The sequence below is a fragment of the Hypanus sabinus genome, chromosome 23 (genome assembly GCF_030144855.1).
Source record: "Hypanus sabinus isolate sHypSab1 chromosome 23, sHypSab1.hap1, whole genome shotgun sequence".
Lineage (NCBI taxonomy): Eukaryota > Metazoa > Chordata > Chondrichthyes > Myliobatiformes > Dasyatidae > Hypanus > Hypanus sabinus.
In genome coordinates, this window is record NC_082728.1 from 20,927,558 (window position 1) to 20,942,015 (window position 14,458).

Below are 14,458 nucleotides of genomic sequence, written 5' to 3' on the forward strand. Positions count from 1 at the left end.
TTTCTCCAGTCCTGCCAAAGGGATCTCGGCCTGAAATGTCGACTGTACTCTTTTTCATAGACGCTGCCTGGCCTGCTGAGTTCCTCCAGAATTATAGGTGTGTTACACAAGAGTTCAAGACCACACATGAAAAGTTTATACAACTATGGTTCCTTAGGGTTGTCAAAGCTGGAGGGGGGGAGCAGTGAGGTTAAGCTCCCACTACCTATTAAATGCTCCCAGTGGCGTGCATCTCAAATAGCCTCTGACAACCAAATCCAGCTACTGGCCATCACATATGGCTTAGATACTAAGGCCGGCAGAACTGTTTCTACTGACAGGAGAAAGGGCAAAATTGGGTTACTGGCGCCTTAAATCCAGTAATGTTGGGGAGAGGGGGCTCATCATCTGTGGTTGGCAGCTCATTTAGGAGAAGGAAAACTCTGATCTCAAACCTCTGCTGCCTTGTGGCTACTTTCTACTCACGGGGAGGGCTTTGGGAGTAAACCCTAAGGAAGAATCTGGTGCTGGAGTCCCTAAGGCAGTTCTACGTTGCGTTCAACGCTGACTGGCGACTCCTGCAACACCACTGGTGCCAAACTGTATTGGCCTCATTCATCAGCTACATGGAGAGGGTCTGCCTGCTACATGGGCAAGAGCTTGCTCTACATATTATACTGCCCCGGCTTGTGTAGCACGTGGACAGCTAGGGCACAACAACCATGGTCAACCCTGACCAACGGAGGACCTCATTGTGCTGTTATATCTCTTTGACCTTTGCTCACCTACGCTGCAGAAAATTGTCCTTAGCTCTATGTATGAAATCAACCAAACAACATTGCTAAGAAGAATGTTTCGGCAGATATGCCAATTGGAAACTCTACAAAACGCAATGGGGTAATAAGGTGAATATTAGTGTAGAGCCATTAGGAAACTCTCAGTATACTTTAAACTGCTGAGTTTCTGTTGCTGTATCAATTATTAATTAATTAGTCAGAGTTGAGAATGAAGTAGGACTTACAGAAAATGGAGTTACTCTTGTCAATTTGAATTTGTATCACCTTGTGTCAAGAGGTAGCAATAACTTCAGACTGGATCCTTACTGTAAGAGTGACATGTGTAAGCATGTTTAAACCAACTGCCTGCCTCTCATGGTTGGGTCATTTTGATTTACAAAACAGCGCCTTAAAGAACATGGCAATCAGTTTTATTTGGAAAAGGTACAAGTATTGCAGCACACTTTGTGATCAAATCCTGAAGTGACGGAGATGGAGGAAAGGCCAAATGGAGGAGATGCCACATTAATGAAATCACAATCCCAGAGGTGCACATCAACATTACTTTTATCTTCCTGAACTCAAAATCAAATCGAATGTAAATAAATACATTCCCTATATCTGACTCAACTACTTCCAAATCTAAATTCTACTAAACCTTAATCTCAAACTACAAGTGAGTATACAATATGTTCTCTGAATGTTGGTAGGGCATGACACATGTGTAAGGGAACAGCAGCTCAATGGTAGAATTTTGTTCTCTGAGCAGGATTAGATTAGGATCCCACCTCTGCCTGCCTTAGTAAACAGAAATAAACAGCTGACCTTGAATTCCAAATTTGTGCCCAGAAGGCACAATAATGGGATCAATGATTGTGCACTGTGCAGGGTTGAAGACACTTTTTAGCTCATCAAAAAGCTAGAAGACAATGGGAAACAATCTCCACATCTGTTCGCTAATAAATTTCCTGGGAAATTTGTGAATAAGCCTTGAGTTGGAAGCTGCCCTGGTGCACAGATAGATTTACATGTACCATCAAGTGTCTGACGCATGGAATATCCTTCAAGTCATGTCCTTATACTAACCATTTCCTGTTGAGGTTATTCTTATTACGGCACACCAAGTGCTCAGGGGATGTGGAAATACTTAGCTGCTTTGCTGCTGAAGACTTCTTATTTAATGCAACTTAAAATTGGACTTCCATAATTTAAAATAAAACTGACTTCCTGAAACATGCATTCTCACATCCCAAGATCTTGGCAGAACTGAAAGACTTTGGCTCTGAATATTATATTAATGTAGGATACTTTGACAGAGCAGGAAGTCAAAATGCTTGCTCTCAGATTTTCCGCAGAGCTTGCGTGTTGTAGCATGTGAACACAATTCACCCAGTTTTGAAATCATCATCAGAGACTCAAATGCAATTAAAACAGGAACTCTGCCATTTATTTTTCCCCATTTACAATATCATTATGGTAACTAACATTATCAATTATGAAACTAGAGTCTGTGAGATATATAAACAGATCCTGTGAGATACTGTATGATCTTTAAACATGGAATTAGAGCAATAGGACAGCAAATATCCTGAACATCTATCCCATTTTACATATATAATATAAAAGAAAGAGTACCTTATGACAGAAAAAAATTACTATAGATCACAAGAAGAAAGGTGGGTATTTATAATGTAAATAAACTTTCCATACTATATACACGATTGAGGCTCGTCACAATTAGTTTTCATCACTGAAATCTAAATTTATGACCTGAGAGAACAAATATTCTGTGTACTCTAGCTCTCTCAAGTAAGTATGCTCTGAGTCATTTGTTATTCCTCTGTTTAGTTCTTCAAATTAATCCTTGTCAATCTTTGAGTCTCTCATTTACTCCACATCTGGGTTTATTTGCCTGAAGAGCTCACTACAATAACAGGAAACATCCTCTTTACACCTATCCTTCCAAGACCTCACTGGATCATCTATATTTCAGTCATGTCCTTCTCACAGTTATAAACTTCAGCCTAGCCTGTCTGACTTCTCAATATACAGCGACCCACCCATCCCAGACTTTAGTTAAGTAAACAAGAGAAAATCTGCAGACGCCAGAAAATCAAGTATCACACACAAAATGCTGGAGGAACTCAGCAGGCCCAAGCAGCATCTATAGAAAAGAATCAACAGTCGACATTTCAGGCCAAGACCCTCTCTCAAAGCATCAACTGCTTACTCTTTTCCATAGTTATTTCCTGGTCTGCTGAGTTCCTCCAGCATCTTGTGTGTGTTGTTTTGTTAAGTAAACTTACTTTAACTTTTTCCAATGAATGAAAATTCTTCCTAGTTAGGAGAACAATACTGTACAGTGTGGTCCTGGTTTAGTCTCACCAACGTCCCATGTAACTGAGGTCTTATTTTCCTATTTTGGTAATTAGTTCTTTGCTAAAAGCAGTAACATTCTTTTAGCTTTTCTAGACGTTTCCTATACCTACATCATGACCTTTTAAAAATCATGTACTTAAAAATTCATAGAAACATGGAAAACCTACAGCACAATGCAGGCCCTTCGGCCCACAAAGCTGTGCCAAACATGTCCCTACCTGAGAAATTACCTAGGGTTACCCATAGCCCTCTATTTTTCTGAGCTCCATGTTCCTGTCCATGAGTCTCTTAACAGACCCTATCATATCTACCTCCACCACCTTCACCGGCAGCCCATTCCACACACTCACCACTCCCTGCATAAAAAACTTATCCGATATCTCCTCTGTACCTACTTCCAAGCACCTTAAAATTGTGCCCTCTCATGCTAGCCATTTCCGTCCTGGGAAAAAGCCTCTAACTATCCACACAATCAAAGCCTCTCATCATCTTATACACCTATTCAGATCTCTACTTTTCAGAGTGCTGCAATCTCTCGTCATTTATATAACAGACTTTTTTCTTATTTTTTCCTATAAAAATGGACAACTTCATTTTCAATCTTTTACAACATGGGAGGCCATTGAGTACTTCGAGACTGTATTGGTACTTGGAGCGATCCTACCACTCCCATTTGTCCACTCATTTCTTTTTAGCCTATTCTCTCTCTTACTTGCTCCTCAACCCCACCTTGCTTGTTCTACACCCATCCATTCCAGAGGCAATGCACAGCTCCAATTAAGCCTCTAACTAGCACATTCCCGGAGTTCAGGAGGAAACTTATGCACCTGAAGGAATTTCACATACAGTATATTCTATTTGCCAGAACTTTGCCCATTCGTTGAACCTATCTCTATCCCTTTGCAGCTTCCTTATGTCCTCTGTTGGCTGTTAAAACACAACTGATCCATTTATACAGCAGGCCAGGCAGCATCTATAGGGAGAAGCGCTGTCGACGTTTTGGGCTGAGACCCTTCGTCCTGACGAAGGGTCTCGGCCCAAAACGTCGACAGTGCTTCTCCCTATAGATGCTGCCTGGCCTGCTGTGTTCCCCAGCATTTTGTGTGTGTTGTTGTTTGAATTTCCAGCATCTGCAGATTTCCTCGTGATTCATTTATGGATTTTAGGAAGGAAATCTGTGTCTTTACCTGGTCTGAATTTCAAACCAATAGAATGTAGTTGACACTAAACATTATTTGGTGAACCACTTAGATTCAAGCAATTAGGAACAAACATGAAACAACAAAGTCCTGACACTATAAACAATTAATAATAATAAAAAAATCTAACTAATATGGTGCCTAACCTATTAACCTATTACCAACCTCCTGAAGTGAAGATTTAGTTTTACCTGAACAGAGCACCATAAAGTTTGATCACTATGTCTTCTGAATTATATTCTACACACTGTTTCTACACAAGCAGCCAAAGTGCTACACCGCCCATTCACCTCCTCTCTCACCTCCATTCAGAGCCCCAAACAGTCCTTTCAGGTGAGGGAACACTTCACTTGCAAATCTGCTGGTGTTGTCTATTGTGTCTGGCGCTCCTGATGCAGCTTCCTTCGCAACGGTGAGACCCATCGTAAATTGGGGGACCGCTTCATCGAGCACCTCCACTCCATTCCCAAAAGCAGAGCTTCCCAGTGGCCAAAGATTTTAATTCCAATTCCCATTCCAACACGTTGGACCATGGCCTCCATTTGTGCCACAATGAAGCTATCCTTAGGCTGGCTGTGCAACACTTCAAGTTCCACCTGTGTATACTTCAACCTGATGGCATGAATATCAATTTCTCCTTCAAGTAAAAAACATTTTCCTTCCTCTCCCCTCTTCTTCTATTCTCCACTCTGGCCCCTCACCTGCCTGTCACCTTCCCCTGGGTCCCCTCCTCCTTTCCTTTCTCCTATGGTCCACTCTCCTCTCCTATCACATTGCTTTCATTGAGCCCATTACCTTTCCTACCCAGCTTCACCTATCACCTTCTAGCTCCCTGCTTTTTATTCTGTCGTCCTCCCTCTTCTTTTCCGGTCCTGAAGAAGGGTCTTGGTCCAAAACGTTGACTGTTCATTCATTTCCATAGATGCTGCCTGATTTGCTGAGTTCCTCCAACATTTTCTGCATGTTGCTCTGTTTAAAAAGCCTTGCTTGCTCCTCTCAGCAACTTCGGCCTTCTTGGTGTTACAGGAGAGCGCTGTTGACTGACACCAGCCTACTGATTTCAATTGTATTCCGTGTGAGACACTTCCATTGCAAATTACCTAAAACATTCTTGCTACTGTACTATAATTGGCCACAACATCTTCTTATATAAAAAGTTGTAATTAATTAGATATTTTTGTTACTTTAAGTACAATACTCACCACTAAGACCTCTTTATTTGCTATTTTTAAAAGTTATTTTCTACATTTTAATGAAACTTACAGTGATTTCACCAACTAGCTGGTGAAAATAATGATTAAAATATACAAAGAGAGTTAAGTTACGTTATCACACCTACACACCACATGCTTTGGTTGGCAGCATAGAATTACTGCTGGATCATGTGAATAATCAGCCAAGGAGGTGTTATCTGTGGAGATGTCCTGAAGGATATTGTTCAGCATCCTCTGGATTTGTGGGAACACATCATGGTATTCAAGACTAAGAGGATCTAGCGGTTGGTCTTCTGCTGTATCGTTCAAAAGATTGAAAATCAGAGGTGGTTCATGTTGCTGTTCTGGCCCCTTTTCACCCCTGCAAGCTTTGGCACCACCTAAAATGTCAAGAAAACAACATGTTGTTGCCATTCTTCCACAATTCTGCGTGCCAGTTTTATGAAAACGAAACACCACATTCACATGTCATCCAGGTAATATAACGTTTAAGGCGACTGCTTTATAATGTCAGTTTCAGTCCCGATGCTTTCTCATTGGCTAAACAAGATGCACCTTGGCTTGTTTTTTTATTGAGATGGTTTCAGAAGTCGGAAGTCACTCCTGTGCAGGAAAATTTGCCAGATTGCTTTAACCCGCAGTGGAGTTCCCCTAGGTTAAGTGCAATGATACTAGGATTTGAGGCTTGCTTGCCCATGCTCGTAACTATCATCTTTGGCAATGGGGCCTGTACTCCAGAATTAACTCTGCCTGTAGCCGAGATGTTCCAGTAAAAGTTACAGTGCTGACATCCAGCCAACAATGAGGAAATGAGCCCAGGTGTGTCCAGCTCACAAAACACAGGACAAATCCAACTTGGTTAATTACCACTTAATTGATCAACACTTGGTCACTGGCAAAACAGGGAATCATTGACAGTGCTATCAAATAGCACTTACTAATCCAAAATTGTCAAAAACAAATCAGCTCCATATTTCATTATTCCAACACAGCCCAAAGTGCTGAATTCTAGAGGCAAGTTGAGAGTGACTGTCTATGATATTAACATAAGGACATAAGAAATAGGAGCAGGAGTAGGTCATCTGGCCCATCGAGCCTGCCCCACCATTCAATAAGATCATGGCTGATCTGTCCGTAAACTCAACTCCATCTACCTGCCTTTTCCCCATAACCCTTAATTCCCTTACTATGTAAAAACCTATCTAACTGTTTCTTAAATATATTTAGAGAGGAAGCCTCAACTGCTTCCCTGGGCAGAGAAATCCACAGATTCACCACACTCTGGGAAAAACAGTTGCTCCTCATCTCAGTCCTAAATCTGAATCTTGAGGCAATGTCCCCTAGTTCTAGTCTCACCAACCAATGGAACCTACTTTCCTACTTCTATCTTATCTATCCCTTTCAAAATTTTGTATGTTTCTATAAGATCCCCTCTCATTCTTCTGAACTCCAGAGAGTATTGTCCCAGGCGACTCAATCTCCCCTCATAGGTTAACCCCTTCATCCCTGGAGGCAGCACTTGATCAAGTACGGTACTGAGGTACCCCAGTAAAATTGGAGTCAAAGGAAAGGCATACCCTTGGGGTATCTGGGGAGACAAAACACAATGCTATTACAGCTCGGGGCACTGGAGTTCAGAGTTCAATCCCAGCGTCCTCTGTAAGGAATCTACGTACGTCTTGCCCATGGAGTGCATGGGTTTTCTCTGGCTGTTCTGGTTTCCTCCCTCTTTCCAAAGACTTACTTACTTAAAAGGGAGATTAAATGGTCATTGTAAATTGTCCTGTGATTAGGTTAGGGTTAAATCGCGGTTGTTGGGGGTTACTGGGCAGAGCGGCTCAAAGGGCTGGAGGGCCTATTCTGCACTGTATCTCTAAATAAAAAATAAATTAAAATTCCATTGATTGGAGTTATATCTCGTACAAAGGTACAACATCTACACCAACAAGAGGAGCAGTGAATGTAAAGTAGAACCAGTATTTACTGGCTTTCCTTCAAATTGCACACTAAGCTGACTTAGAAACATAGAAACACAGAAAATAGGTGCAGGAGTAGGCCATTCGGCCCTTTGAGCCTGCACCGCCATTCAGTATGATCATGGCTGATCATCCAACTGAGAACCCTGTACCTGCTTTCTCTCCATACCCCCTGATCCCTTTAGCCACAAGGGCCATATCTAACTTCCTCTTAAATATAGACTTGGAAATATATTGCTGGTCTTTCATTGCTGCTGGTCTTAAATCCTAGAATTCCCAACAATGTTGTGTGAATACTTTCATCAGTAGGGCTGTAGTAGTTCAAGAAGGCATTTTATCATTGCCTTTTCAAGGGCAATTAGTGAAAGGCAATAAATTCTGGCCCTGCAGTAATGCCCAAATCCTCCTAAGTATGTAGATGACAGGACTGGAAGTTCCTGGGTACCTGGATTAATAAAAGTCCACATGTCTACTATATTGCATTGTACCTTTGCGTCATTGTCATATAAGCATAATCAAAAGCCACACTAGGCGTAGAGTCTGCACTTCAAGCATCCTTCAATCTTTGTAACTCCTAACTTTTCAAATTGGTGTAACTTCACCTTGTGTTTAAAAACTTAACTAAACAAAATATGGCTTCTTAATGAAAGGAAAAGATCAAAGCCTCCAAGCATCATTGAACACATATATGGAAAAGTTAAAAATGTTACTTATATCAAAGCTTTGCTGTGATTCTGATTGTAATTAGTGTATTTGTATGAATTATGCAACTCTGTGACAGCATTAATGATCTTCTGTCTATCACAATATTCTGAAGACAATCTTTAGATAGAACCATCAATAAAAATGGTGTGGCTACTGAAAGCATGCAGACATCCCACCTCTCCCGGAAGTTCCGGGACTCTCCTGCAAATTGATAGCAGCTCTCTGACACCTGCAAATTATATACAATATCCCAGAAATTGATTTTTTGAGAGTGAGTGGGGGTGGAGGGGGGAGAGAAGAGAGAGAGAGGGGGGAGAGGGAGAGGGAGAGAGGTGGGAGAGAGAGGGAGAGAGTGATAAGTTTAACAGGTGTCATTCATTCATTAGTATAGCTAACATTATTTAAACTTGCTGGCCAGCTGCTAAGGAGCTACTTTACTGCAGACATCCCACCTCTCCCAGGAGTCTGATGGCGCTACCTCCCTGAAATGAGTTTTTATAGGGTGGGATGTCTGAGCATGGTCCATTTTCCTTTACCTGTCAGGTAGAAAGCCTTGTACTGCCTTAGACGGATAGTCTTCAGGTCCCCATATTGCCCAGCTGCTCCACTGTTTGGATGGAAGAGAGTCTGGAACACATGAAGAGACAGGTTTCCATTCTCGTACCCATTACTGAGCAAATCCAAGTAAATGCTGCAGTTATCAATATAGTACCAAACACAAACAAAAGCAGAAGCTACAGTGAATGTTAATTGCATACTTTGAGTGATTCAGCAGCTCCTCATTTAAGATCAACTTCATACCTACAGTACTATACATGATCCATTTGACTGCACCTCAAAACTTATTTTGTGCTTCTGGATTTTTGTCAGAGGATTGCACTGAGAATTCCACAGTTAACTCTGTGCCCCAAATGTGAAAGCAATGGGTTTTGGGAAGAGAGGAAGGAGAGTAAAAAATGATGATTTGAATTGATAAAAACACAAAATGCCGGCAGAACTCGGCCCGAAAAGTCGTCACTGCCTCCTCCCATAGATGCTGTCTGGCCTGCTGAGTTCTGCCAGCATTCTGTTTTTATTTATTTCTAGCATCTGCAGATTCACTCCTGTTGCATATGATTTGAATTGAATTGACTTTATTACTTACATCCTTCATATACTTGAAGAGTAAAAATTTATGCTGTTGGAATGGTGGTGGTGGGGGGGGGGGGCTGAATCAGATATTCTTTTTACCACAAAAGTTCCCAAACATGAGAAAGCCAATATGATTACACTAAAGAAAAACCATGGATTAGTATTATTATTTAACAAAAGAAAAGCTACAACTATTTCACTTGCAAAATAAACATACAAGTGAAGTTAAGCAGCAAAAACAAATAGATTATTATTTTGACATACATGAAAACTAGGCATCTTCTCAAGTTTTACAATTAGTTTTGATGCCTTGGCACAGGAATCATAAAATATATCTAGGGTAGTTAATTCCTTCTCACTATGCTCCATAACATTTACTATAAAGTAACTCTACATGCCTTCTGCATTCAGCCAACTAGCGGAGGCTATCAGTCAATGTTTACATTTGAAGACAGGCTGCATTTGGAAAATATCATTTCTACCTCACTTGTTGATAAATGGCATACTAAAAGTGATTGCCTGCCAGTATGAAATTGGAACAGAAATCAAAATATTTTTACATTGCATGTACTGTATTTGCTTCTCAATTTAGTAGCAGAAATAATTCTATCTTTCAAATTCTACACCCAACTGAACCTAGACAATTTCTTCATTTAAATTGGTTTTCATCGACTTCAACTTGGAATTCACCTCAATCATTCCATACAAATTTATCATGAAGCTTCAAGACCTGGGCTTCTGTACCTCCATCTGCAGTTGGATATTTGACTTCCGCATCAGGAGACCTCAGTCAGAAAGGATTGGTAGCAACTTCTCCTCCGTTGCACCTCAAAAGTTAGCTCTCTGCTCTACTCTATATACATGGTCTTATGATGCTTGGATGTAGCGGTCTTGTCACACGCTTATTCTTCTGACCTAGAACATCTAATGAGTAAGTGCTGCCCATTCTATTGACCAAGAGAATTCTCCTCCAGGATCCTGACCACAGTTTACATACTGCTACGGACTGATATTAAGCAAGGGCTCAATGCATTGAGAGTCACAATTAGCAAAACAAGAAACAGGCTACTCTGATACCTTTCAAATCATTTCCAGGACCTCAATCAAGCTTGCTTGAAGAAATCTCTGCCCAGTTATAATCAACATATCTCCTGCAGCACTAGAGGTCCCAACACACTCAATCAATGTCACACCACTATAAGGAATAACAACTCTTCCATCCCTGCACCACATTTTGGGAAATCTGACCATCTGCTGTCTTTCTCCTACCTGCATACAGGCAGAGGCTAAAGAGTAAGGCTAAAGAGTAAGGCTCCAGAAGTAAGGATAATGAAGAGGTGGTCACAGGAGCCAGAGGAGGGGCTACAGGACTGCTTCAAGTAAGCAGACTGGGCCAAGTTCAAGGACTCAACAGAACATATGAATGAATGCTCCATGGTTGTCACAGACTTTATAAAATTAGTTGTGGATGAGAGTGTCCCCCAAAAATCATTTAATCTTCCTCAACTAGAAGCCCTGGATTAACCAAGAGATCTGCAATCTGCTAAGGGCCAGATCAGTGGTGTTCAGGTCTAGCGATCATGTAAAATACAAGGGGTCCAGATATGACCTCCAGAAAGCCATCTCACATGTAAAGTGGCAACTCTGGACCAAACTAGAATCACTGAAGGATGCTCGACAGCTGGCAGGGCTTGAATGCTATCACCTCATACAAAGTAAAACCATGCAACATAAGTGACAACAAGGCTTCACTCCCAGATGAGAGTGCCTTTTATGCTTGATTTGACTGTCAAAACATGCAGGCACTTTCACAAACTTCCATAGACTCTGATGACCAGTAATTTCAGTCATTGAGGCCAAAGTGAGAGCATCCTTTAGGAGGTTGAACCCACGGAGCATCTGGCCCAGATGGGGTACCTGGCCAACTACTGAAGACCTGTGCTGATCAATGGGCTGGAGTGTTCACTGATATTTTTAATCTCTCGCTCCGGCAGTCTGAGGTTCCCACCTGCTTCAAGCAGGTTTCAATTATATGAAGAAGGCCCAAGAAGAATGTGGTAATCTGCCTCAATGACTATCGTCCAGTAGCACTTCCACCCACTGAGAAGAACTTTTGAAAGACTGGTGATGAAACATATAAACTCTGGCCTGAGAAGTGACTTGGATCCACTCCAGTTTGCCTACCGTCACAATATGTAAACAGCAGGTGCCATTTCATTGACTCTTCACTCAGCCCTGGAACAACTGGACAGTGAAGATGCACACATCAGGATGTTCTTCATTGACTACAGCTTGACAGTCAATACTACTATCCCCTCAAAACTAATCAATAAGTTCCACGAGCTAGTCCTCAAAACCTTGTTGTGCAACTGAATCCTTGATTTCCTCATTGCAGACCCCAGTCAGCTGAACTGGCAGCATCTCATGCAAAGTTACCATCAGCACAGGCGCACCATAAGGCTGTGCACCTAGCCTCCTGCTTTACTCACTTTATATTTATGTCTGTGAGGCTAAGCACAGCTCCACTGCAATATTTAAGTTTGCTGTTGACACCACTGTCAGTGGCTGGATCAAAGGTGATGAAGATTCAGCATATAGGAGTGAGAATGGAAATCTAGCTGAATAGTGCCACAACAACCTCTCAATGTTAGCAAAACCAAAGAACTGATTATTGACTTCAGGAGGAGGAAACTGAAGGTCCATGAGCCAGTCCTCCTCAGGCGATCAGAGGCAGTGAGGGCCAGCAACTTTCAATTCCTCAGTGTTATAATTTCAAAGGATCTGTCCTGGGTCCAGTATGTCAGTACCATTACAAAGAAGGCAAGACAGCACCTTTATTTTCTTAGTAGTTTGCAAAGATTCAGCATGTCATTTATAGATGCATGGCGGAGAGTATACATGTTGCATCACGGCCTGGTATGGGAACACCAACGCCCTTGAACAGAAAAGCCTACAAAATAGTTGATACAGTCCATCACAGGTAAAGCCCTTCCCACCATTGAGCATATCAACAGGGAGCACTACCCCAGGAAGGTAGCATCCATCATTAAGGACCCCCACCATCAAGGCCATGGTCTCTTCTCACTAATGCTTTCAGGAAGGACTACAGGAGCCTTGCCTTTTGCACATTGGTTGTTTGCCCCTTTTTGTGTGTGGTTCTTCACTGATTCTACTGTGTTTCTTTGTATTTACTGTGAATGCTTGCAAGAAAACTAATCTCAGGGTGTCATATATGTACTTTTATAATAAATTTACTTTGAACTATGAACATATGAATATGCGGCTAAGCACAGTTCCAATGCCATCTTCAAATTCGCCGACTACACTACTGTTGTTGAGCAAATCACAGGTGGCAATGAGTTAACTTACCCGACTGAGATCAGACACCGGTTCAGTGGTGCCACAACAACAACCTCTCCCTCAATGTCAGCGAAACTTAAAGAGCTAATTGCTGACTTCAAAAAGTAAATTGGCCTCCATCCCCATAACGCGATCTGCGCCAGCTCCAGAGTCAAAGCCCTGCAGCCGGTTCCGCCATGGTGAAGCGCCAGGATAAGGTGGCAGCAAAAGCAGCTGCATGAACGACCCCAGACGCAAATGTTGTGAAGCCACAGAAGGACGGGGTGGGCCCGGAGGGCGAAGTGGTGTCCCGGGCTATGACTCTGAGCAGCAGCATGGAGTTCGCAGAAGCTACGTGGCTACGTCCCCTGGGCCAGTAAATGAAGACAAGAACTGAATGACTAGCGGCTGCAATCTGTGGCATTGAGCTATGGGTCCCTCGGATCTTATCAACATTTAGAATGTAAATCAAATCGAAATAAATGTATCTAATGCAAAAAAAAGGTAAATTGTTGACGTGTGCTGGTCTACATTGAGGAATCTGCTATTGAGTGAGTCAGAAGCCCTAAGTTCCTGGGCATTAACCAGCCCTGGGCCCAGCATATAGATGCATTCATGAGGAATGTATGTCAGCATCTTTCTGTTTTTAGGAGACTAAGGAGGTTCAGCTTATCCCCAAAACATTTTAACAAACTTCAACTGGCATACTGTTGAATGTTTCCTGACTGGATGCATTATGGTCTGGTGTAGCAATCCAAATATGCAGGGCAAAGGACTCTGCTGAATACATCACGGTACAGCTCTCCCCAGCAATAGTAGTATCTACATGAGACACTGTCTTAAGAAAGCAACATCTGTCAGCAAGGATTTCTATTCTAGGCCCTGCCATCTTTTTGCAGCTACCACTGGGCAGGAGCTACAGAAGCTGTTAGCCCCACAGCTACTTTCTTTCAACCATTAGGTTCTTGAACCAATAGACAAAATGATAATCACAAACAAGAGAGAATCTGCAGATGCTGGAAATCCAAGCAACACACTCAAAATGCTGGAGGACATGCAGCATCAATGGAAAAAAAGTACAGTCGCCGTTTCAGGCCAAGACCCTTTGGCAGAACTGGTAATCACTACAGTTTAGCAACACTATGATGACTTTGCACTAAAATTGACTTTTTTTGTTGTAATTGTGTTATTTTTTGCAAATACCATCTATTATATACAAACAGTACATTTGCTTTTGCTTGTGAATGCTGCTTAGATTATATGTGCAAGTCATTTTGCTGCAAATACATTTTTCATTGCACCTGTGCGTACATGTACTTGTGCATATAACAATAAACATTTCTCTTTGACCCTGATGTTATAAAACTTCCTCATTCCTCCCACATGTCATCCTTAAGCCATTGCTATATTCCACAGGGTCAGCTTCCTCGTGCACAATACTTCCTGTAAAACATTATTTTTGTTTGTTTTTGCATTGATGGGATGTGGGTGTTGCTGGCCAGCAATTTCACCCTTCCCAACTGCACTTAGCTAAAGGGTGTGATAGATAATTTCAGAGGAAGGTTAAAAGTCAATCACATTGCTCTACAAACAGGCTCATAATGTGGCCAAGCCATGTAAGTACATTTGTGGACCAGATGGATTTTTATGATAATCAAGTAATTCCATGGTTACCATAGCTGATATTGTGCATTTTGTTCCAGTGTATTCAATTATTTATTATTCCCTAGTTTATTAAATTAGCACTTTGCATACTAGTC

At 41.7% G+C, this 14,458-nt stretch overlaps 1 protein-coding gene across 3 annotated transcripts in view; it reads right to left on the reverse strand.

Annotated features, from left to right (window-relative positions):
* Nucleotides 1-5,523: 5,523 nt before the first annotated feature.
* The window catches only part of arsg (arylsulfatase G), a 117,967-nt gene continuing 109,032 nt past the window's right edge, over nucleotides 5,524-14,458 (reverse strand). For all 3 annotated transcript variants that reach the window (XM_059948484.1, XM_059948483.1, XM_059948485.1), the window contains 2 exons: nucleotides 8,765-8,855; nucleotides 5,524-5,927 (listed from right to left, as the gene is read on the reverse strand). In XM_059948484.1, coding sequence (XP_059804467.1) covers nucleotides 5,650-5,927; nucleotides 8,765-8,855 — 369 coding nt within the window. In that variant the 3' untranslated portion in view covers nucleotides 5,524-5,649. The remainder of the gene's footprint in view (nucleotides 5,928-8,764; nucleotides 8,856-14,458) is intronic.